This window comes from Heptranchias perlo, chromosome 36, assembly GCF_035084215.1.
Source record: "Heptranchias perlo isolate sHepPer1 chromosome 36, sHepPer1.hap1, whole genome shotgun sequence".
Lineage (NCBI taxonomy): Eukaryota > Metazoa > Chordata > Chondrichthyes > Hexanchiformes > Hexanchidae > Heptranchias > Heptranchias perlo.
In genome coordinates this window covers 5216220-5240993 of record NC_090360.1, presented here as the reverse complement: position 1 = coordinate 5240993, position 24774 = coordinate 5216220, and the positions used below count along the sequence as shown (strand labels likewise).

Here is a 24774-nt window from a genome sequence, read left to right as displayed (position 1 = left end):
TCCTGGCCCACATGGATCAGGTCCTTCTTGCCTGCTTTCACCTGACAAGAATCAGAACCAATGGGAAACCCGTGCAGGAACAGTTATTCCTTTTACCTTTTTAACACACAAAAAATTAAGTGACTCAACTATTGCAATGAGGTACATTGCCCCTTTAACAATCCGCCTGCCAGCATTCAGTGCGGACCAGGTTTTTGGACGTGTGCGCAACAAACCTGCCTGGGTTAAACCCGGAAGTGGACGAGTTGGAGCCGGGTTGGGGTCCCAACTTCATTAAAACTGTAATTTTTACTTCCCACTCGCCCCCAACCCACTTGTTCTTTGGGGTTAAAATTACCCCCCATGTGTCTGGCTCAGAGGTGAACACCTGAGTGGGAAAGAGAGATTGAGGCTGGTCCAAGAGTATTGTCTAATACGTATGACTGTTGGAGAAAGTGGGGACTGTGGCCTGGCTTTGAGAGTGCAAGGAGGATCAGGCCAGGAAGTAGTGGGGCCAGCACTAGGAGGGCACGCGGCAGGGATTCTGACTTGGAAAGGAGCTGGGGAAGGGTAGGGGCAAATGGTCTTCCTGCTGTAACTGTGACAGATACTGGCAGAGCAATCAGTGCTGGCCATTTCCATTGCTGTAGCAACAGAGCAAGACTGAAGGCTATGACATCAACCGCATCTAAAATTAGTAATTAAAAGAAAAGAGAAACCGTTTATAGCTCAGGATATCTGAAATACTGATTATACAGTGAAAACATGAGGTTTAGACTCTGTGGCCTGAAATAGCCACAAATGCAATTTGGAACAGCTCATGTCTTCCCAAGCCCTCCCAAAATAATTAATACAAAAGTAAAACATTGAAGTTGTAATATTCAAGAGTGAACTGGACCTTTTTGGTGAATGAAGTGATTGAGGGCTGCAAGAGACAGAGTATAGTACAGCCGTGGGAGCAGCTGGATGGACTTTTCATTGCTCAAAAAAAAAACCCTCCAGATCTAATCTCTCTCTCGAGGAGCTTTGGGAAGCTTACTGCAGCTGTAAGTAGCAGAAGATATCCACCTTTGAAATATTATTCAATATACACAGTCGGGCAAGTGCCACAGAGCACGTTATCTGAAGCTCTTGAGTATTGATTGGTCAAGTTAACAGGAGAATCAACATGACACAGCAACATCCTCAAGGAGGAAAATAGAACAACTCCTGTTTAACAACAAGACTTTACTCAACTGAATTTTCAGAATTTTTCTGTTTGTTTCCCATTAAAATTATTTAATTCCAATGCTCGCAAAAAATAAAAGTACTGAGGCTCCCCTTCCTGGTGACACCAACTCTTGCTGGGACATGGCTCCATCACCGGCATCTCCACATCATCAACATTAGCAGTGCTCAGGTAACTCAAACAAATGGCCATTATTTGTACAACAGATGAGACAGTGAGTGTCGGCAGGCTATCTGACTCGAACATAGCCGAGCCCAAACTTTTTCACATCCGACTTTTCTGCGGAGATCATTGGGTAGTAGTAAGGTGGGAAGGACTCTGCAATATTATTAAACGATTTCCTCTGGTGGGGGAGTCCAGAACAAGGGGACATAACCTTAAAATTAGAGCTGGGCTGTTCAGGGGTGACGTCAGGAAGCATTTCTTCACACAAAGGGTAGTGGGAATCTGGAACTCTCTCCCCCAAAAAACTGTTGAGGCTGGGGGTCAGTTGAAAATTTCAAAACTGAGATTGATAGATTTTTGTGGTGCAGGGTATTACGGGTTACTGAACCAATGCCTCAAACGATGGAGTTAAGATACAGACCAGTCATGATTTAACTGAATGGCAGAACAGGTTCGAGGGGCTGAATGGCTTACTCCTATTCCTATATTCCTCCCCCAATCTCTTGCCTTATCTAAGATTACCTAAGTGAGGAATTGAACCTTGGACCTTCTACTCTCTGTGGTTTAGTACTTAGTTGAGTGATGCGCGTACACAACGGGCCATCAAGAGAACTTGAAGGATTGTTTTTTTTTCCAAATTTACAAGTCAAACAACCGGTTCTGTCAACTTATGTACTTATTCCAACTAAGGCAAGACAGACAAACGTGGCGATAAACCCATTGCATCCATCATAGTACAGCTCGCGAGTGACAAGCAATGCTGAGCTGCAGCTCCACAACTTGCCTCAAGCAACCAAAGTGCAAGAACATGTAATGTCCTCATCGCTTTTCAGAAAGGGACAGAATGCAGGAATCATTAAAATTGTATGTTTATAAGTTGCACGTATATTCTCTCCATTAATACACCCCGCAACACCGAAAACTGGCAGTGAAAAGCCTTGCATTCGGTATCAGAATACACAGTTGATTATATTTTAGGTTTCAATTATCTACTTCGATTTACGAATCTAAACTATTCAATCATTCAGCAGATTTCCATTACTACCTTGGTAACTGGATACGAGTCCACAGTATTTTTTTTAAATTGAGACCCAAAAGCAGTGCGTGAAAAACAAACATTAGTAACAGTCTCTGTACAAATACTGAAAACTAACTTAGCTTGAGGCCATTCAAATGTTGGAAAATAACCCACAAAAAGTAGGGCCATTTAAGATAAACTGTCGTGCAGTGACAGAACTCCAGTTTGCAATGCACAAATTGTCTGTGCTTAAATTTTATACAAAAAAGTGGTGCATTTTGGTTGAAAGAATAAGAAGGCCACCTACTCCTTGGAAAATAAGAGTCCAAATGGTATAGAGGAGCAAAGGGATCTCAGGGTACAAATGCACAAATCATTAAAAGTAGCAAAGCAGGTTAACAAAGCCATTATAGGTGCAAACAAGGAACTGGGATTCATTTCTAGAGGAATATAATTCAAAAGCAGAGCAGTTACATTGAACTTTTTTTTTATTCGTTCATGGGATGTGGGTGTCGCTGGCGAGGCCAGCATTTATTGCCCATCCCTAATTGCCCTCGAGAACGTGGTGGTGAGCCGCCTTCTTGAACCGCTGCAGTCCGTGTGGTGACGGTTCTCCCACAGTGCTGTTAGGAAGGGAGTTCCAGGATTTTGACCCAGCGACGATGAAGGAACGGCAATATATTTCCAAGTCGGGATGGTGTGTGACTTGGAGGGGAACGTGCAGGTGGTGTTTCCATGTGCCTGCTGCCCTTGTCCTTCTAGGTGGTAGAGGTCATGGGTTTGGGAGGTGCTGTTGAAGAAGCCTTGGCGAGTTGCTGCAGTGCATCCTGTGGATGGTACACACTGCAGCCACTGTGCGTCAATGGTGAAGGGAGTGAATGTTTAGGGTGGTGGATGGGGCCAATCAAGCGGGCTGCTTTGTCCTGGATGGTATCGAGCTTCTTGAGTGTTGTTGGAGCTGCAATCATCCAGGCAAGTGGAGAGTATTCCATCACACTCCTGACTTGTGCCTTGTAGATGGTGGAAAGGCTTTGGGGAGTCAGGAGGTGAGTCATTCGTCGCAGAATACCCAGCCTCTGACCTGTTCTTGTAGCCACAGTATTTATATGGTTGGTCCAGTTAAGTTTCTGGTCAATGGTGACCCCCAAGATGTTGATGCTGGGGGATTCAGCGATGGTAATGCCGTTGAATGTTAAGGGGAGGTAGTTAGACTCTCTCTTGTTGGAGATGATCATTGCCTGGCACTTGTCTGGCGCGAATGTTACTTGCCATTTATCAGTCCAAGCCTGGATGTTGTTCCGGTCTTGCTGCATGCGGGCACGGACAGCTTCATTATCTGAGGGTTTGCGAATGGAACTGAACACTGTGCAATCATCAGCGAACATCCCCATTTCTGACCTTAAGATGAAGAGAAGGTCATTGATGAAGCAGCTGAAGATGGTTGGGCCGAGGACACTGTCCTGAAGAACTCCTGCAGCAATGTCTTGGGCTGAGATGATTGGCCACCAACAACCATTACCATCTTCCTTTGTGCTAGGTATGACTCCAGCCATTGGAGAGTTTTCCTCCTGAATCCCATTGACTTCAATTTTACTAGGGCTCCTTGGTGCCACAATCGGTCAAATGCTGCCTTGATGTCAAGGGCAGTCACTCTTACCTCACCTCTGGAATTCAGCTCTTTTGTCCACATTTGGACCAAGGCTGTAATGAGGTCTGGAGCCAAGTGGTCCTGGGGGAACCCAAACTGAGCATTGGTGAGCAGGTTATTGGTGAGTAAGTGCCGCTTGATAGCAATGTCGACAACAGCTTCCATCACTTTGCTGATAATTGAGAGTAGACTGATGGGGCGGTAATTGGCCGGATTGGATTTGTCCTGCTTTTTGTGGACAGGACATACCTGGGCAATTTTCCACATTGTTGGGTAGATGTTAGTGTTGTAGCTGTACTGGAACAGTTTGGTTAGCGGCGCGGCTAGTTCTGGAGCACAAGTCTTCAGCACTGCAGCCGAGATGCTGTCGGGGCTCATAGCCTTTGCTGTATCCAGTGCACTCAGCCGTTTCTTGATATCACGTGGAGTGAATTGAATTGGCTGAATACTGGCTTCTGTGATGGTGGGGATATTGGGAGGAGGCCGAGATGGATCATCCACTCGGCACTTCTGGCTAAAGATGGTTGCAAACGCTTCAGCCTTGTCTTTTGCACTCACGTGCTGGACTCCGCCATCATTGAGGATGGGGTTGTTTACAGAGCCTCCTCCTCCCGTTAGTTGTTTAATTGTCCACCAACATTCACGACTGGATGTGGCAGGACTGCAAAGCTTCGATCTGATCCGTTAGTTGTGGAATCGCTTAGCTCGGTCTATAGCATGTTGCTTCCACTGTTTAGCATGCATATAATCCTGAGTTGTAGCTTCAGCAGGTTGGTACCTCATTTTGAACTTATATATAGAAAATTGGTTGGATCACATTTGGAGTACTGTGCACAGTTCTGGTCTCCATATTATAAAAAGGGTATAGAAGCACTGCAGAAAGTGCACAAAAGATTTACAAAGTTGATACCAGAACTGAAAGGGTACAACAAACTATCAGGAAAGACTGAACAGGCTGGGGCTCTTTTCCCTAGAAAAGAGAAGACTAGGAGGTGATCTGATTAAGGTCTTTAAAATTATGAAGGGGTTTGATGGAGGAAGCATGGAGAAGATGTTTCCACTCGTGGGAGAGTCCAAAACTAGGGACCAAAAATGTAAGATAGTCACTAATAAATCCAATAAGGAATTCAGGAGACACTTTTTTTAAAACTCAGAGTGGTGAGAATGTGGAACTCGCTACCACATGGAGTAGTTGAGGCGAATAGATGCATTTAAGGGGAAGCTAGATAAGTACATGAGGGAGAAAGGAATAGAAGGATATGCTGATAGGAGGAGATGAAGTAAGGTGGAAGGAGACTCATGTGGAGCAGCAACACCAGCATAGACAGGTTGGGCCGAATGGCTTGTTTCTGCACTGTAAATTCACTGTAATAAGTGGCCACAGCAGCATCAGGAAGAGTTCACCAAATGGAACTTTTCAGCCATGAGGTTACAGCACGCATGCTGTATGCACTTGGAAATATAAAAGTACTGCCTTGTGTTGCCCCAGTGGCAATGGGCATTTTTTTCCTGTGTCTGGTGAACTGCCAGCTCCACTTCTGTCCACTGCCTGATTGAGAACAGAATTGGGTGGGAATGTGAACGGGCAACAGCATAAGAAGGAACATTGGAACAGGAGTAGACCATTCAGCCCCTCGAGCCTGTTCTGCCATTCAATTAGATCATGGCTGATCTGTATCTTAACTCCGTCTACCTACCTTGGTTCCGTAACCCTAAATACCCTTACCCAACAAAAACCTTTCAATCTCAGTCTTGAAATTTTCAATTGACCCCCAGCCTCAACAGCTTTTTGGGGGAGAGAGTTCCAGGTTTCCAGGCAGAGTTGACAGAAGCTGATTTCAGCAATGATCAAAGGAAGAGCATCAAACTGCTGCTACAGGACACATCATACATCCTAACAGTTAGATCCATGATTCAGGCCATGCCCTGTCAGAGTCTACACTTCCCCCTCCACTGCCAGACAAACTGTTCCAACAAGGAAGGCAGGAACGTAAAGAGCCGGAGTTTCCTGACCCACACACCGAATGAGCTCTGCAGGAAATGTCCGATCAAGGAATCAGCCCTTGTACATGTTTGTATGACATTCCCATTACAACAGAGGAATCGACTCTTTTTAAATTAACTGGTCAACGTCTCCATTAAAACAGCGACCAAAGCATCGCGATATGAAGACACTTAAGCTCACAGGACTTTTGAGGCTATTGCTCCATTGCCTGTCTTCCCCAATTTAAAGTTTTCCACATACTTAGAACTGGCTGATCTGTATCTTAACTCCATCTACCCGTCTTGGTTCCATACCCCTTCATACCCTTGCCTAACAAAAATCCATCAATCTCAGTTTTGAAATTTTCAATTGAGCCCCAGCCTCAACAGCCTTTTGGGGGATAATTTTCCAGATTTCCACTACCCTTTGTGTGAAGAAGTGCTTCCCGACATCAATTCTGAACGGCCTAGCTCTAATTTTAAGGTTATGTCCCCTTGTTCTGGACTCTCCCATCAGAGGAAATAATTTCTCTCTATCAAATCCTTTAATCATCTTAAGCACCTCAATTGGTAGTATCAGGATTCTGTCTCTATCAGAATTGCACAGTGTAAAGAACCTATAATCCCGCTGCCGTGTCGGCTGTGGGTACTTTTACTGTGCAGTTCCAATAGCTGCACTACAATTATAGTCCAATCAAAGGGATCGTTAAGTTATCAATACTCCAAGTCAACTCTTTTTCAGGACTTTAAAAAAAATCTACCCTTATCCACATCATTACACTGGTTGACGAGGCAATTATAAACTCATGCAAACAAGCATACCATGCACATATGGGCTCATAATATTGGTTAATGAAGGATCTCTGCTCTATTAGCATTAGCAGGCAATGCCTGCCTCAGATTTGTCTGCTTTATAAATAAGAACAATTAAGCTGCTCTATGTTTTAACAGCTTATGTGCCGCCAAGATACTTTGGGCTGTTAAGACTGAGAATCACTGGCTATAAAAGTGCTGAAGGAACAATTAAGCAACACAAAGCAAAAGTGAGCCACAGAAGAAGAAAATCTCAATCCAGGGTGCCTTGGCACTTTGGATACAAAACTGGCTTAGTGGCAGAAGGCAGAGGGTGATGGTCGAAGGTTGTTTTTGTGACTGGAAGCCTGTGGCCAGTGGGGTACCACAGGGATCGGTGCTGGGTCCCTTGCTGTTTGTGGTCTACATTAATGACTTGGATATGAATGTAAAAGGTATGATCAGTAAGTTCGCTGATGATACAAAGATTGGTAGGGTGGTAAATAGTGAGGAGGATAGCCTCAGTCTGCAGGACGATATAGATGGGTTGGTCAGATGGGCGGAACAGTGGCAAATGGAATTTAACCCGGAAAAGTGCGAGGTGATGCACTTTGGAGGGACTAACAAGGCAAGGGAATACACAATGAATGGGAGGACCCTAGGCAAGACAGAGGGTCAGAGGGATCTTGGTGTGCAAGTTCACAGATCCCTGAAGGCGGCGGAACAGGTAGATAAGGTGGTAAAGAAGGCATATGGGATACTTGCCTTTATTAGCCGAGGCATAGAATATAAGAGCAAGGAGGTTATGATGGAGCTGTATAAAACACTGGTTAGGCCACAGCTGGAGTACTGTGTGCAGTTCTGGTCGCCACACTACAGGAAGGATGTGATCGCTTTGGAGAGGGTGCAGAGGAGATTCACCAGGATGTTACCAGGGCTGGAGCGCTTCAGCTATGAAGAGAGACTGGGAAGATTGGGTTTGTTTTCCTTGGAGCAGAGGAGGCTGAGGGGGGACATGATTGAGGTGTACAAAATTATGAGGGGCACAGATAGGATGGATACTAAGGAGCTTTTTCCCTTCGTTGAGGGTTCTATAACAAGGGGACATAGATTCAAGGTAAAAGGCGAGAGGTTTAGAGGGGATTTGAGAAAGAACTTTTTCACCCAGAGGGTGGTTGGAGTCTGGAACTCACTGTCTGAAAGGGTTGTGGAGGCAGGAACCCTCACAACATTCAAGAAGCATTTGGATGAGCACTTGAAATGCCATAGCATACAAGGCTACGGACCAAATGCTGGAATATGGGATTAGAGTAGACAGGGCTGATGGCCGGCGCGGACACGATGGGCCGAAGGGCCTCTATCCGTGCTGTATGACTCTATGACTCTATGACTCTAAGTCTGTGCAGGTTTGCACTGGTGGCTATTATCCAGGCATACACGGTGGCCATCTTGGGCAAGGCAAGATCCCACAGAAAGCAATGGGATAAATGATCAGCTGATATGTTTCTGGTGGTGTTGGTTAATGGAAGAATGTTGGCCCAGGACACCGCCCTCCTCTTTGAATAATGCCAAGGAATCACTGATGCTCTCCGGTTGAGGCAAATGGAGCCTTGATTTCATGTCTCATCGGAAGGTGTAATGCAAACTTTAAAAGTGAACTTCATAACTCCTTTTTACTAGCATTTCCGTTCCCTCTGGTTCATCATCAAGTTGATCCATGGAGCGAAGCAGTGCCATCCTCTGTATTGAGGGGTATAAATCACAAGAAATCCAGAAAGTTTCCTGATTGAATGAAGAACTGGTCTAAAATCTCACCCCTTCAGGTCCCTAGCAATGTCCTACTTTCGTTCCAGTAGAGGTTTCCTTGGAGCTGACGAGCAAATAGGTCAGAATCAACATACACTCCCAGCAGAACGTAAATTGCTTTCTAATGAGATTTATCCCTGTGCACACACTTCATATTGCTGGCATTTTGTTTCGCAGCTGTCCCAGTGTAAAAGGGATGGCATGTGTACACACTTCACACTGTGGGGATTTGTTTGCTTGCAGCATTTCGCAGCACAAACTGGATGAGTTGAAGGCGCCTGGAACACATACTGGATTACTTCCAGGTACCAGAATTAAGTGGGGTTTTGACATTCACATTTGAATGTTAAGTTCCTCCCCGTTTGTTTTCTCTGTTATGCTGCTCCTTCCACTGAGCTTGGCCTGAGTTATACATCATTTCCCTGGAAGACAGGGGAGACAGGTGTGCTGCTTTTAAACCCTAGGTGTTTTAAGACTCCCTACCCAACACAGTCTGCTGGCCCCTTCCTCACCCTGCTGGGAAGCAGTTTTGGTTTGCAGTCTGTGGCCGAGGATTCCCGTTAATTACGCTGTCTAAGCTGCCATTTTCCTGGTTTTGGTGGGGGGGTGGGAAAGAGAGAGAAGTGGAAAATCCCAGACAATATCTCCACCCAACAGGAATATCTCCACCCGACAGGAAAACCTCAGATCCAGAACCCGTCGTGTGATCGATTGTGCATTCAAACACTCCTCGGCAGAGCATGATGGTGCTTTGATCTGGGGTTGACACCTTTGATGTTCCAATGACGTGACGTTCAGTCTGTGTAAAATGAAACTGACATATATAGGGATGATTTTTAGTGTTTGTGCTGTCAGTGGGCTGTCCTGCCCACCAGACGTGAATCTCAGGAAATTGTGGATCACCTGGACAAGATACCAGAGCTCTGCCCGTGTCTGTAGAAATCTACCACAGCACGAGTGAAGGGCTTCAGGAGAGATGTGAAAAAGTTACAGATTAAAACACAAAATCGCCAGGATCGGGCCTCCAAACAATTCCAGCAACTTGACTCAATTTTTTCTCCCCTTGTCCAGTCTCTTCCGACCCCCTCCACCACTGTAACCATTTCCAGTTTCCTGGTCCTAACCGTCTCCTTTTCACCATGGACATTTAGTCCCTCTACACCTCCATCGTCCACTAGGGCAGCCTGCAGGCCCTCTGTTTCTTTCCATAAATGGCGGCTCGAACAGCCCCCATTCACCACTGCTCTCCTCCGCTTGGCTGAACCCACTTCAATTCCAGCATGCAGTTTATCTAGGTCCTAGGTAAGCTACACTTTGATTAACAATGATTGATCCACAGTATCATAGTTATAGAGGAAGATATAGAAAGGCACTTCACCAATCTTAGCTGTGCTGAACCGTTTCCACATCCAACTCTTTCTAAAATGTTTCCAGCGTTTTTGCCACCATGACCCCCCCTAATCAGAGGTGTATTCCAGGTGTTGATCATTCTTCAGAAGATAAACCTCCGAAATTCGTCTTTTACTAATTTGAACCTCTTTCGCTTGTTACAATTTCGTTTTAATCGGGGACTTAACATTTCTACACAGTTTACTTTCTCGTACGCCTCTATACATTCATTTGTCAGTCATCTCCTTTCAAGGCTGAAAAAGCCCAAATTTCTCCAGTCTTTCCTCATGCCACAGTCATCTGATTCGAGGGCTCCATCTCATGGCTCTTCCCTAAACCAGCTCCAGGACCTGAGTATCTCCTTTGTGTCTCAGTGACCAGAACTGAGTGCGTTACTCATGGTATGGTCTGAGCAGAGAGCATGATACAGCTTCGGCCTGACTTCCTTTGACTTGTTCCCTGTTTTGACGACATCGTTCAATATTCTATTTACTTTGTTGATTACTCTACTGCAGTGATTGGACATGTTGAACATCAGGAATCTGCCAGAACGCCTAAACTTCTTAACTTCATCTTTAGCTATTACAACACAATTCATGAGGTACTTATAGTGCCCTTTTTCTCTTCCTTACGCGCAGGGCTTTACACACCAATATTAAATTCCATCTGCCATTGATATGCCCAATTAGATATTTTGAGCCATAAAGTTGCAGAGAAAAATGGATCCCATTGCTGTGAACTGCTGACTATAATCGTTCCAGTAATGTCTTTACTTTAAGCAGTCTTATGTTGGCTAAAAATCGATTCATCTTGACTGTTAGTAAAACAGCATTTTTTCCCCTCCATCTCCAATAGTTTTATAACTAATAAATGGAAGTGCTCAAAGAAAATGAAAAAATGCACAATTTTTTTTTAATGCCCCTCTGATTTTTCTCCCAGGTGTTGCTCGCAGCAGTGCCCTGGGAGATTAACCTTCAATTCCTGAAGGCTCCAGACCAATCCTGGAGGGTTGGCAACCCTATCAACCGGTGAAGGTGAAAATTACCCCCTACTGTGTTTTTTTTACACCGCCCCTTGAAACGTGGTCTGATCAAACAACTTACAGAAAACTCGTATTGGGAGATACGTTCGTAATCCAAGGGCACGGCCACTCTAACCCGGATATCTATCTTTCCCTGGCCTGATGTCGGAGAAATGGTGAAATGGTCCGAATTGTTTCCCACGAGCTGAATATCAAACATACTGTTGGGCGCCTGGAAAGGAAAGAGAAATAAAATCGTTTTTTTTTTAAAACAACAATTTGGGATGGCGGAAGGTTAGCATCTTGAACACAAATCACAAGTCTTCCTCGACAGACAGGGAGACGAGGAGAGGGAGGAACCAAAAATGATGTCAGAACTATGCAACATAATGGCACAACTTAGCAGCGTATAATCAGAATTCTTCAGAATCAAGTAAAAACCATCAAGAAAAGGTGTACAATTTCATGCATGGAGTGCTGCTAATGGCTAAACTGTCTGACTGTGACTGTATGTGTCAGGAGACAGTGGCTGGGCCCTCAGCCCTGGGCAGCACAGGCTACTGAGAAGTCGATCATCGATGAGAATTTCCACTTCAGCAACAGCAGGGAGCCAGCCAGCTGTCAGGGTATGATTTGTAAATCGTATACACACACACTGGAATCAGAAAAAAAAAACCTTTTAAAATATGGTAACAGATGAACCAAAAATCAGTAAAATAAATAAATCCTTTCAGTGCTGACAGCCCGTCTCAAACAGATTTCAAACCAGTGGCTGAATAAATAATACGCAGAAAAAGGATTTCCTACATTGGTCCATGAACAGTGGGAATTTACAAATGTTGTTATTGCAGAACCTAAAAATCTATTATTTGCATTTTGCGAGATAACTAGTTTACACCAGACTCCATCATCTCCCTCAGTTTAAAAATGATTACTCCTTTCCTTCCTCCCCCTAACTGCAACTCCTAATGCCAAGCACAAATTCCCATCAAAATAATCCATCACACCTTGTGGCATTCCATCCAGGAACAGGCCACAAGCAACTCAAGAAGGATGTCACACACCAGGACTCTCTCTTCGAGCCTCTGCCTCATTTCTGCCTCGGAACCAGCCAAGTTTGAGCACTGCATGCCCGTTGGAGAGTCATAGCTGCAGGAAGCATGGGTCGGAGAATCAGGAATATAATTCAGTAGCTCTGCTGGGAGTACAGGGTCACATTATCTGTGAGATATCACGATCCCCTGCCCAGTAACCCCCTCCCACCCCGCGCCCCACGTGATGCTTCGCGTCAACATATCATTTATTTCGCAATTCTTTTTTTCCATGGGCCCCCTCTTATGTTCTTCCAAGTTTTCTTGATCTCCCGTGCTAAGCAGTCGTGAGTAGGTGGACAATCTAGGCTCAGGCTTCCACTGATGCCACTGTGAGCCTGTCACCTGCAGGTACATGGGAATAAGCCAGGGCTAAGCCTTTCCCTGATCTTCCCTTCCCACAGCAGTATGACTGAGATAGGAAAGTCAGTGGGAGGGTGCTGAGACAATCCTTAATGTTCAGTGTTTGTATTCTAACATGCTGCACACAATTTAATGTCTGCGGTAAATATAACTCTTCACGTCACAGTAAGATCTCAGATATCAAAATAATTCCCCGATGACATCATAAAACAGCCAAACTGCCAGTAGCAATGAATGCATTAATAAATCAAAACCAATTCAAAATCCATAAGAATCTTCGATGTTTTTCTGAATATTAAATGGATCAAAAGGGGATGTGATGGCAAGACTCCCTTCTCTACTTTCAGGAGAAAGTATGAGTGCATGTTCTTAATATTCATTCTTCGAACAAAGCTGAGCTTCTTTCCAGGTTTCATAAGAAGCCCTCAAGAAAATACACTGGAAGACAACCAGCAGTGGAAAGATACATTTCCAAGCCTGTAAACTTGTTATGAATCCATATCAACACCTCATGTTCCTGGGAATTGGTTAAGCACCCACTACTTCAGAAGATGATACCTTCGTCCTGCGTGAATTAGTCAAAAAGCAATAGCTCTGTGTTTCTAAATCCCTTAAACCACACCCACCCTGGTCATTATCACATTGCTGTTTGTGGGACCTTGCGGTGTGCAAATTGGCTGCTGCATTTCCTACATTACAACAGTGACTACACTTCAAAAGTACGTCACTGGCTGGAAAGCGCTTTGGGATGTTGTCACAGGACCATAAAATGATAGAGCACAGAAGGAGGCCATTCGGCCCATCGTGCCTGTGCCAGCTCTTTGAAAGAGCTATATGGGTAGAACTGAAAAATAAGAAGGGACAGATCACTTTGATAGGATTGTACTACAGACCCCCAAATAGTCAATGGGAAATTGAGGAGCAAATATGTAAGGAGATTACAGACAGCTGCAAGAAAAATAGGGTGGTAATAGTAGGGGACTTTAACTTTCCCAACATTGACTGGGACAGCCATAACATTAGGGGCTTGGATGGAGAGAAATTTGTTGAGTGTATTCAGGAGGAATTTCTCATTCAGTATGTGGATGGCCCGACCAGAGAGGGGGCAAAACTTGACCTCCTCTTGGGAAATAAGGAAGGGCAGGTGACAGAAGTGTTAGTGAGGGATCACTTTGGGACCAGTGATCATAATTCCATTAGTTTTAAGATAGCTATGGAGAATGATAGGTCTGGCCCAAAAGTTAAAATTCTAAATTGGGGAAAGGCCAATTTTGATGGTATTAGACAGGAACTTTCAGAAGTTGATTGGGAGAGTCTGTTGGCAGGCAAAGGGACGTCTGGTAAGTGGGAGGCTTTCAAAAGTGTGTTCACCAGGGTTCAGGGTAAGCACATTCCTTATAAAGTGAAGGGCAAGGCTGGTAGAAGTAGGGAACCTTGGATGACTCGGGAGATTGAGGCCCTAGTCAAAAAGAAGAAGGAGGCATATGACATGCATAGGCAGCTGGGATCAAGTGGATCCCTTGAAGAGTATAGAGATTGCCGGAGTAGAGTTAAGAGAGAAATCAGGAGGGCAAAAAGTGGACATGAGATTGCTTTGGCAGATAAGGCAAAGGAGAATCCAAAGAGCTTCTACAAATACATAAAGGGCAAAAGAGTAACTAGGGAGAGAGTAGGGCCTCTTAAGGATCAACAAGGTCATCTATGTGCGGAACCACAAGAGATGGGTGAGATCCTAAATGAATATTTCACATCGGTATTTACGGTTGAGAAAGGCATGGATGTTAGGGAATTTGGGGAAATAAATAGTGATGTCTTGAGGAGTGTACATATTACAGAGAGGGAGGTGCTGGAAGTCTTAATGCGCATCCAGGTAGATAAATCTCCGGGACCTGATGAAATGTATCCCAGGACGTTATGGGAGGTTAGGAAGGAAATTGCGGGTCCCCTAGCAGAGATATTTGAATCATCGACAGCTACAGGTGAGGTGCCTGAAGATTGGATGGTAGCAAATGTTGTGCCTTTGTTTAAGAAGGGCGGCAGGGAAAAGCCTGGGAACTACAGACCGGTGAGCCTGATATCTGTAGTGGGTAAGTTGTTAAGAGGGTATTCTGAGAGACAGGATCTATAGGCATTTGGAGAGGCAGGGACTGATTAGGAACAGTCAGCATGGTTTTGTGAGAGGAAAATCATGTCTCACGAATTTGATTGAGTTTTTTGAAGGGGTAACCAAGAAGATAGATGAGGGCTGTGCAGTAGACGTGGTCTACATGGACTTTAGCAAAGCCTTTGACAAGGTACCGCATGGTAGGTTGTTACATAAGGTTAAATCTCACGGGATCCAAGGTGAGGTAGCCAATTGGATACAAAATTGGCTTGACGACAGAAGACAGAGGGTGGTTGTAGAGGGTTTTCAAACTGGAGGCCTGTGACCAGCGGTGTGCCTCAGGGATCGGTGCTGGGTCCGCTGTTATTTGTTATTTATATTAATGATTTGGATGAGAATTTAGGAGGCATGGTTAGTAAGTTTGCAGATGACACCAAGATTGGTGGCATTGTGGACAGTGAAGAAGGTTATCTGGGATTGCAACGGGATCTTGATCAATTGGGCCAGTGGGCCGATGAATGGCAGATGGAGTTTAATTTAGATAAATGTGAGGTGATGCATTTTGGTAGATCGAATCGGGCCAAGACCTACTCCGTTAATGGGAGGGCGTTGGGGAGAGTTATAGAACAAAGAGATCTGGGAGTACAGATTCATAGCTCCTTGAAAGTGGAGTCACAGGTGGATAGGGTGGTGAAGAAGGCATTCAGCATGCTTGGTTTCATTGGTCAGAACATTGAATACAGGAGTTGGGATGTCTTGTTGAAGTTGTACAAGACATTAGTGAGGCCACACTTGGAATACTGTGTACAGTTCTGGTAACCCTATTATAGAAAGGATATTATTAAACTAGAAAGAGTGCAGAAAAGATTTACTAGGATGCTACCGGGACTTGATGGTTTGACTTATAGGGATAGGTTGGATAGACTGAGACTTTTTTCCCTGGAGAGTAGGAGGTTTCGGGGTGATCTTATAGAAGTCTATAAAATAATGAGGGGCATAGATAAGGTAGATAGTCAAAATCTTTTCCCAAAGGTAGGGGAGTCTATAACGAGGGGGCATAGATTTAAGGTGAGAGGGGAGAGATACAAAAGGGTCCAGAGGGGCAATTTTTTCACTCAAAGGGTGGTGAGTGTCTGGAACGAGCTGCCAGAGGCAGTAGTAGAGGCGGGTACAATTTTGTCTTTTAAAAAGCATTTGGACAGTTACATGGGTAAGATGGGTATGGAGGGATATGGGCCAAGTGCAGGCAATTGGGACTAGCTTAGTGGTATAAACTGGGCGACATGGACATGTTGCGCCGAAGGGCCTGTTTCCATGTTGTAAACGTCTATGATTCTATGATTCTAATTAGTCCCACACCCCTGCTCATTCCTCATAACCCTGCAAATGTTTCCCCTTCAAGTATTTACCCAATTCCCTTTTGAAAGTTCCTATTGAATCAGCTTCCACCGCCCTTTCAGGCACTGCATTCCAGATCATCATAACTCGCAGCGTAAAAAAGCATTTCATCATGTCGCCTCTGATTCTTTTGCCAATTATCTTAAATCTGTGTCCTCTGGTTACCGACCCTTCTGCCACTGTAAACAGTTTCTCCTTATTTACTCTATCAAAAGCCTTCATGATTTTGGACACCTTAAATTGTGAAAGGTGCTTTCTTCTTTCTTAATCAACTCCTATGAACATAGGACTTTGACCACCTTGTGGGAGTTAATATGACTTTACACTCCTGGTTGACCTTGGATAAGACTCTACAAAGACCTTTCCATCATGTCTGTTCTCCTGAGGAGGGAGGCACAGCTGGGTGTCTGAAATTCCCCACATGGTGAGTTGGCAAACCCAACTGTTCCATCAAGGAGGTGTTCACGAGCATCCTATGTGCAGAGGTACAACAAGTTCAAGAGCAGCACTGACAGCAGCCAGGCAAGCAGGGTGTCTGTTCCCCATCTCTGTCAGGATGATACATGGAATTAAAATGAGGACAGAAAAATTAATTATGAAATGCTGCAGGAGAAGTAAAATACTTAAAACATTTCAGGGAAAAAAAAAGTTAATCATGAAATTTTACCTTAGTGAATTCTGAAAAATATTAATGTTCCCTTTCAGGTTCGAGCCACACAACATGTTTTTAAACTAATTAAATACCCAACAGTAGTGAAGTTGGCAAGTAAGTGTTCCATCCCTTATTTTATCAGCTGAAGTAAAGCTACTGAAAGAATCATTACAGTTTTGCTATTTCTTTCTCACTGCTGTCACACATTGAATTACTGCTCGAATTCCATACAGAAAGACACTACAGAGATCAATCGAACTCAGCAAGCTTTCACCTTATCTCTGCTTGATGGGTGAAGCCATTGATTTTTTTTTTCCCCTTTCAATCTATTTGTTGGTGTATCACCATCCATTCCACACCAAATTAAATCTTACTCGAAGCGATCTGCAGAGCTGGCCTGCGATGTTGAAAACAAATTTCTAAAGGGCAAATACTCTACAGGACCAGACAGAAACATGTACCGCCATCTTACTGTGAGTCAACGTTTGATCATTTGGACTTCATTGGCTGTGCCTGATGTAATTAAATCAAATTCAGTAACAGAATACCAAGTTATAAACTGTGTAAATGTAATTTAGTTGATGTCTTATTCCACCAGAAACAAATAACTCACCTGATAAATACATGTTTAATGTGATATTAAGGTGTTTCCATATGCATTATAGTTTAATTTATTTATCCCTCCTAATCTCTCGTTCTTTGACTTTGTGTCTGTTTTTCCTTATGTCTCGGTGAAGTGCCTAGTGTCATTTTTCCCTACGTTAAAGGTGCTCCAGAAATGCAACTGGCTGTTGTATTTAAATGATCTCATAAATTGATCTCAATTAGTGGAATTTTGCCTCCCCCCTTTCCGAGAGGCATTCCCCCAACACCAGTGACGGTTACAGCAAATGAGAAGGAAAAAAACACCCTGGGTCATTGCCATGTACCCCAGGAAAGGGTTGGGGCTAAAGACATTGGAAGAGATTGCCTGCCCATCTTCTCAGCCAGAGACATGCAAGGCAATGGTGGAGAAAACAAATTCAACAGTGAGGAAAAATTGCTCTCCTCCCAGTAAGGATATCATTAAATGTTGCAATCACAGTCACCTTTGCAGTAAATTTTCATTTTCGTTGACTTCTAGAGTCAAAACAATGTCAGTGTAACGGCTCAACAAATCCACACCTCAACAAATCCACACCTCAACAAATCCACACCTCAAAACAAATCCACACCTCAAAACAAATCCACACCTCAAAACAAATCCACACCTCAAAACAAATCCACACCTCAAAACAAATCCACACCTCAAAACAAATCCACACCTCAAAACAAATCCACACCTCAACAAATCCACACCTCGTCAGCAACACATTATAAAGTGGTTTCTGAACGAACAAATTTGCAACCGATATAATTGAGAAATGGCAGGTTGATGGAGTTAAGATACAGATCAGCCATGATCTAATTGAATGGCGGAACAGGCTCGAGGGGCTGAATGGCCTACTCCTAAGTTCCTAAGTTCCTATTTCATACACAGGCCTTGAAATTACACTTTGCCTTATACATAGATGCACTTAAGGGGAAGCTAGATAAGTACACGAGGGAGAAAGGAATAGGAGACTATGCTGATAGGGTGAGATGAAGTAGGTTGGGAGGAGGCTCGTGTGGACCATAAACACCAGCATGGACCAATTGGGCCAAATGGCCTCTTTCTGTGTTGTAAATTCTATGTAATTAGTGTACAAATATTCATCGAAATTCTTTTGCTATTTTACTTGGAGTTAACAAATTTATTTTAAATAGATTAACATAGCAGAGTTAAAATAACAGACAAGGAATTTCATATGAATGCATGAAGTGTTCATAAGCTGAAGTGCAACATTAAAATACCAGTACCAAAAGACATTAAATCACAAGAGTATCTCTCATTACAGGTAAAACTGTGCTGAAGGAGTTTTGAACCCAGTGCCAGAAAAAAACGTTTTGACAATAACACACGTAGATTCATTTTTCCTGGCTTTGAAAGTGGTTTAATTATCTCTGCACTTACCGAAAAATGTTAGTTGAATCTTATTCATAGAAAATCAATTTGAAAAATCAGTAGTTTATTCCGATGGAGCAGACAATGAGTTGGTCATTACGCTCAGTATAAAATATCTGATATTAGGGGTTCGATAGGATAGATGCGGAGAAGATGTTACCACTTGTGGGGGAGTGCAAAACTCAGGGTCATGCATATAAGACCGTCACTAATAAATCCAATAAGGAATTCAGAAGAAACTTCTTTACCCAGTGAGTGGTTAGAATATGGAGCTTGCTACCACGAGGAGTAGTTGAGGCGAATAGCATAGATGTCTTTAAGGGGAAGCTCGATAAGTACATGAGGGTATGCTGACAAAGTTTGATCAATTAGGGTGGGAGGAGGCTCGTGTGGAGCATAAACACCATTTGGACATTCACCTGTTTTTCTGTGCTGTAAATTCTATGTAATTCTACGATGCAATTGGATCAGCAAGACAGGAGTTTGCATTTATATAGAAGCCTTAACATTGCAAATGTCCCAAGATATCTCACAGATGCAAAGTTGGCAGAGAGTAGCAGCAGCAGAAGTTAGGAAAATTGACCCCAGGAAGAGTGAGAAGGCTTTTGAATTTCGGGACAGAGGTGTAGCAAGGCAGAGTAATTAAGGATGTGTGGAGCAACAAAAAAAAAGGCCAATTAACCCTGCTTTTGTCCAAGTGAACTATGTACAATTCTTCACTCTGTGCAATTTATTTAATCTCCTGGGGGAGGTGACAAACCAATGGTAACACAATCGAAAGAACTATTTTCAAAAAGCAAGGAAACAAAGGATCGGATACAGAGGGATAAACACACTGAAAGGCAGAAGATGGATGGAGGGATAATGTACAGATGCTTTTTACAAGCTGAAAAAGCAGCTTGCTCAATGTTAGATGGTGGATCATATATAAAATCTTTCATCGACCATCTAAACATAACCTCAAGTTACTGTTTACAAGTAAAATTATCTCAGTAGGTATCTGGCTCCCTGATTTCAAATGTTGTTGTTATTGCTTACAAACCCTCCACAATCTCACTCACCTTACTTCTGCAACCTTCTCCAGCTCTACATTGTCACTCGCATCCTCCACTTATCTGATTCCAGGCTACTGTACACTCACTCTCCTCACTCCCCCTGCTCTATGATTGGTTCCAGGTCATTCAGCTATGTCACTTCCACACTTTGCAATTCTCTTCCCAAACCTCTTCCCCCTTGCTCCTTCGTCAGCAAAGCTCCAAAAGCTTGTGATTTCAAATAAAGCTGTTGGACTATAACCTGGTGTTGTACAACTCCGTACATTTGTCCACCCCAGTCCATCACCGGCATCTCCACATCATCTCTTCCCCCTTGTAATATCTCTGCCCCTTCGTTATATCGCTCCCCGCGTTCAATGGTTTCCTTAAAATGTACCCGTTCAGCCACAGCTTTCTTCATTGCTCCGCTAACTCGTCCCCCTCCCCCTGCTTCGGTCCAACCCCCAATTTGTAAAGTACCTCGAGACATTTTCACCACATTAATGGCTGTATATAAGGGTAAATTGTTAATGGTTTCCAAAGCACATTTACCATCAGTCCGAGCTTACAAAATGTTTTCTGAAAACTCTGAATATTAAAAGGAAAAAGCAAAGCAATGTCCAGAACCTCAGTACAATGGCTGCATTTTCTGAATTACAAGTCATCTTACTTAATTTTGGGCCAACAGTAAAACTGCAGCCTTAATCTTAAAATAGCTAAAAGTTCCCTGTGTATACCTGTGTGGTATAATACAAATCATTTTGAAACAAAGGCATGACTTCAAATTTAGAAGAGGGACGGTGAAAAGTCTGTGTAGATTTAACTATTTTACGCAGAGGGTGGTACCTGTATGGAAAGGACCACCAAGGGAGGCAGCAGGGGCTGACTTAATCAACAAAGAGTTGTATAAGCATCTGGTAAAGAAAAATGCTAGAACAGTGCGAGAGGCAGTGTGCGATATGTTATTTCCTCGACACTGGGAGCAACCAGATTGACTGCAAGAGTCTTTTCTGGTCCTGTGCATCCCTACGTTCCAATACAAATGACCATGACACAAAGGCATAGGAAAGAGTTGGCAGTGTTTATGTGAATGGCTACTCCACAGCCCAATGCATGATGCACATTGATTCACAGAATGGACTAGAGAGTGGGAAATCAGTCACCACACTGATTGCTGACAACACTGCTCGAAGTGTTATTCCCACATCACAGCTTCACTGCAGACACACATCCTTAATGCATCTGCAATATCTATCTAAAATGTCCATCGATCCCTTCTGTTACCAACACTGTTTGTCCTCGTATATTGGCTCCTCTGTTATGATGGAGACAGAACTGACTTGAGTTCACAGCACGTATGTCCAGAAGTTGACTGAGAAATATAAGAAAGCCATCAGCTGCTTGACTGGAGTTAGCAGTCAGTTTTTTACCTGGTTGCATTTGCAAAGCTGTACCTCGGTACTCACATCATCTTTATCTTGCACTTGGATGAAGAGAGGGAGTGCGAAGCCCACCTGTGCCAACTCAGTAATGCTAACACTGTACTCAGACCGGTTGAATTCTGGCGGATTGTCATTGACATCAATCACCAGTACATTAAACGTTGTGGAAACTGTGGCGTTTGATGGTGTCCGGTCGTCATTCAATTCAGTGCCCTACAAAGACAAGGAAAAGATAAAGTAAAGAAAAACAGATACACATTTACATACCACTCCAGAAAATGTTTCAAAGCATTTACTTTTTAAGTGCAATGACTGTTGCTATGCAGGCAAATGTGGCAGCCATTTGGCACACAGCAAGTTCCCACAAATAGCGATGAAATGAATGACCAGTTATTCAGTTTATGGTAGCATTGGTTGAAGGAGGAATGTTTGTCAGGATACTGGGAGAATTCCAAGATCTTTCTTGGAATAGTGTCTGGGGATCTTCAATGACCCCCGGAAGAGAAAGACGGGAAGCTTGGTTAACGTCTTGTTCAAAGGAAAACACCTTCATCAATGCAACACTCCGTCAGTACTGCAGCACAGGATTACGATAGATCATATTATGATAGAAACTATTTATTGACAGAATCTAGCCACAATATATAACAGTGGCAATGTGAAAGGTCAGCTTGTAGTGATTTTGCCCCACTTTCCTGGTCTGAACAAGTAACAAGTGTAAAAAATATATATTTTTAATGCACATCCAACTGTTAGGCTGTTAAAATCAATGGGAACAGGAGTCCCAGTCATAAATCCATATTTAACAAATATGTATTCAGCAGGCCACCAGTTCTCATATTGATTTTAATTAAAAATGAATTCCTAGGAGTTAAACATAAATGCAAAAACATAAGTCAGCACTTTTTATGGTGTGCATATGCTTCAATGCACATTTTATTAGAACCTTCAAGTTTAATTTAGCGACCAAATACAGAGCCAAAAATAGAAACAAGCAAACGGAGGAATGGGTAGATGGACAGAAAAGATGAACTGATAACAATCGTCGGGTTTGTGTTGACTGAATAAATCAGATTTTATTTTTATTACAAGGCAGTCCGGGAATTTCACTGGTATTTTGGGGGACTGCATTCCATAGTTCAGTCTGGTATTCTGTGAATGTGGAAAATCAATGGCCTTGCCTGTCATGTACAAAGAGCTCTGCTATTCCCTTTGGGGTCATGGGTTTACAACGAGTAAGTCATGTTCTGCTTTTATTGCCAAGGATTCCAGGATTTTTTGCTGGTGCTTTGAGGGACCGACTTGCGTGAATCCGCCCATTTTGCCATGAAGGCGGGGCAGAGCAGCAACCATCGGCAATTGCAAACATCATGTTTTGGGATTTCTTCAATCATTTACCACTAACACTATTTGGCATCCTGCCTTTCAAATTTGCTGTGGTTAGGAAGTTGCGAGATTATAGAATCACACAGCACAGGAGGCGGCCATTCGGCCCATCGTGCCTGTGCCGCCTCTTTGAAATAGCTATCCAATTAGTCCCGCTCCCCCTGCTCTTTTCCCGTAGCCCTGCAAATTTTTCCTTTTCAATTTAATTCAATTCAACGGGTACAATTTATCCAATTGCCTTTTGGAAGTTACTATTGAATCTGCTTCCACCACCCTTTCAGGCAGCGCATTCCAGATCATAACAATCGCTGTGTAAAAAAAATTCTCCTCATCTCCCCCTCTGGTTCTTTTGCCAATTATGTTAAATCTGTGTCCTCTGGTTACCGACCCTCCTGCCAGTGGAAACAATTTCTCTTTACTTACTCTATCAAAACCCCTCATAATTTTGAACACCTCCATCAAATCTCCCCTTAATCTTCTCTGCTCTAAGAAGAACAATCTCAGCTTTTCTAGTCTCTCCACATAACTGAAGTCCCTCATCCCTGGTAATATTCTAAGGCATGAATACGGCTGAATAGTTTCAGGTTTCTGGGACATCATGACAACAATGAGCTAAAAAAAAATTTAAGGTGGTACCCCCGAAGATTAAGTCAGAAAGTATCACATGCGTACCTCACCATATAAAGCTTTAAAAATCTAGGCGGGCGTTGCCTCAAATGACTGACCCTGTTGTGTCGATATACGCCCAGTCTGACTGATCACATTAGAATAATACGATAGGACAGTTTTAGAGTGAGATGGCTCAAACACTGTCCCTACAACACTGCTGTTTTAAGTTTTTAAACCACAGCCGTAATTATTAAAAACTGTCAAAACTTCACTGTGTTAGGATGTTAAACTCCTGCCGATGAGAACGCAGAGTGAATTCCAATCCTCTCTGACATCCCCTGGAAGGCAAGTTGTGACCGTCTCAGCTGGATTATCCGATTACCTTCGGGGAAGGGGATCTTCTCCTCAATGCCCTGGGCTCCCTCTTGGCCAGATGATCAGTGAGTGATTGATGGAACTGGAAGGGAGAGAACAGGCAGCAGCAATTTTCCAACAGAGAACAAAGTGGAATGGAGAGGGGGAAGCAGGGGGAAGGTTGGGCGGGGGGAGGGAGCAATTGAATGATCGAAATGTTGGTTGAGAAAGGAATTACTGTAACCCATGCTATCCAAGGGAAGCAGACGGGGGCTTTCTTCAAACGTGGATATGGATACACAACTCTGGTCCCACCAGAGAGAAAAACAGATAATGCTGGAAATACACAGCAGGTTCATCAGCAAATGAAAAATGCGGATTCACTGCAAATGTTCCATAGGGAACTGGACGAGTTTGTGGATGAGGCTGATATCACTGCATACAAAAGGTAGGTGGGGGTGTTGGGTCATGTGCATCACTGTCACTGCGGACTCTTGGAGTTGGTTAGGATCGCCTTCCAGGATTGGACAGAAATTTTCCAGGATTCTTATGTTTCCCATAAATTGGCAGAAGGTTTTTTTTCCCCCAATATCTGTCTTTATTTGGTCTCTTCCAGGAGGTTCAATGGCTGCTGGTGGGAGTATTGGGGATTATGATGAGTAATTGTAACAGGACCGTATGCGACAGGCTTCATGAACCAGTTGGTCTTTTCTTTTCTAGTCCATCATCTTTGTATGTTCGTAGAAAAGATTACGGTTTCAGGTGTTCTCATTCAAACGTTAGGTGTTAGCCAAGGCTCATTGGGCAACATTCTCGCCTCTGAGTTGGAAGATTATGGGTTCAAATCTTACACCAGAGATTTCAGCACGTAATCTAGGCTGACACTCCCAGTGCAGTCCTGAGGGAATGCTCCAGTGTCGGAGGTGCCATTTTTCGGACGAGACGTTAAACCGAGGCCCCATCTGCCCTCTCAGGTGGATGTAAAAGATCCCATAGCACTGTTTCGAAGAGGAGCAGGGGAGTTCTCCCCGGTGTCCTGGTCAATATTTATCCTTCAACCAATATCACTAAAATCAGATTAACTGGTCATTATCACATTGCTGTTTGTGGGATCTTGCTGTGCGCAAAATGGCTGCCACATATCCTACATTACAACAGTGACTACATTTCAAAAGTACTTCATTGGCTCTAAACTACTTTGGGACGCCCTGAGGTCATGAAAGGCGCTATATAAATGCAAGTCTTTCCTTTTTTAACCTATCTTTTCTCTTGTAAGGTGTTTAGTCCAA

The 24774-nt window shown here is 43.5% G+C and overlaps 1 protein-coding gene across 1 annotated transcript in view; it reads right to left on the bottom strand.

The window, feature by feature from the left end:
- The window catches only part of LOC137303915 (cadherin-23-like), a 110869-nt gene extending 88413 nt beyond the window's left edge, over window positions 1-22456 (bottom strand). Inside the window, exons 1-3 of the mRNA XM_067972327.1 lie at window positions 22367-22456; window positions 21125-21349; window positions 11112-11261 (exon numbers count right to left, since the gene is read on the bottom strand). Of these exons, the coding sequence (XP_067828428.1) occupies window positions 11112-11261; window positions 21125-21349; window positions 22367-22456 (465 nt within the window). The remainder of the gene's footprint in view (window positions 1-11111; window positions 11262-21124; window positions 21350-22366) is intronic.
- Between the last annotated feature and the right edge of the window lie 2318 nt (window positions 22457-24774).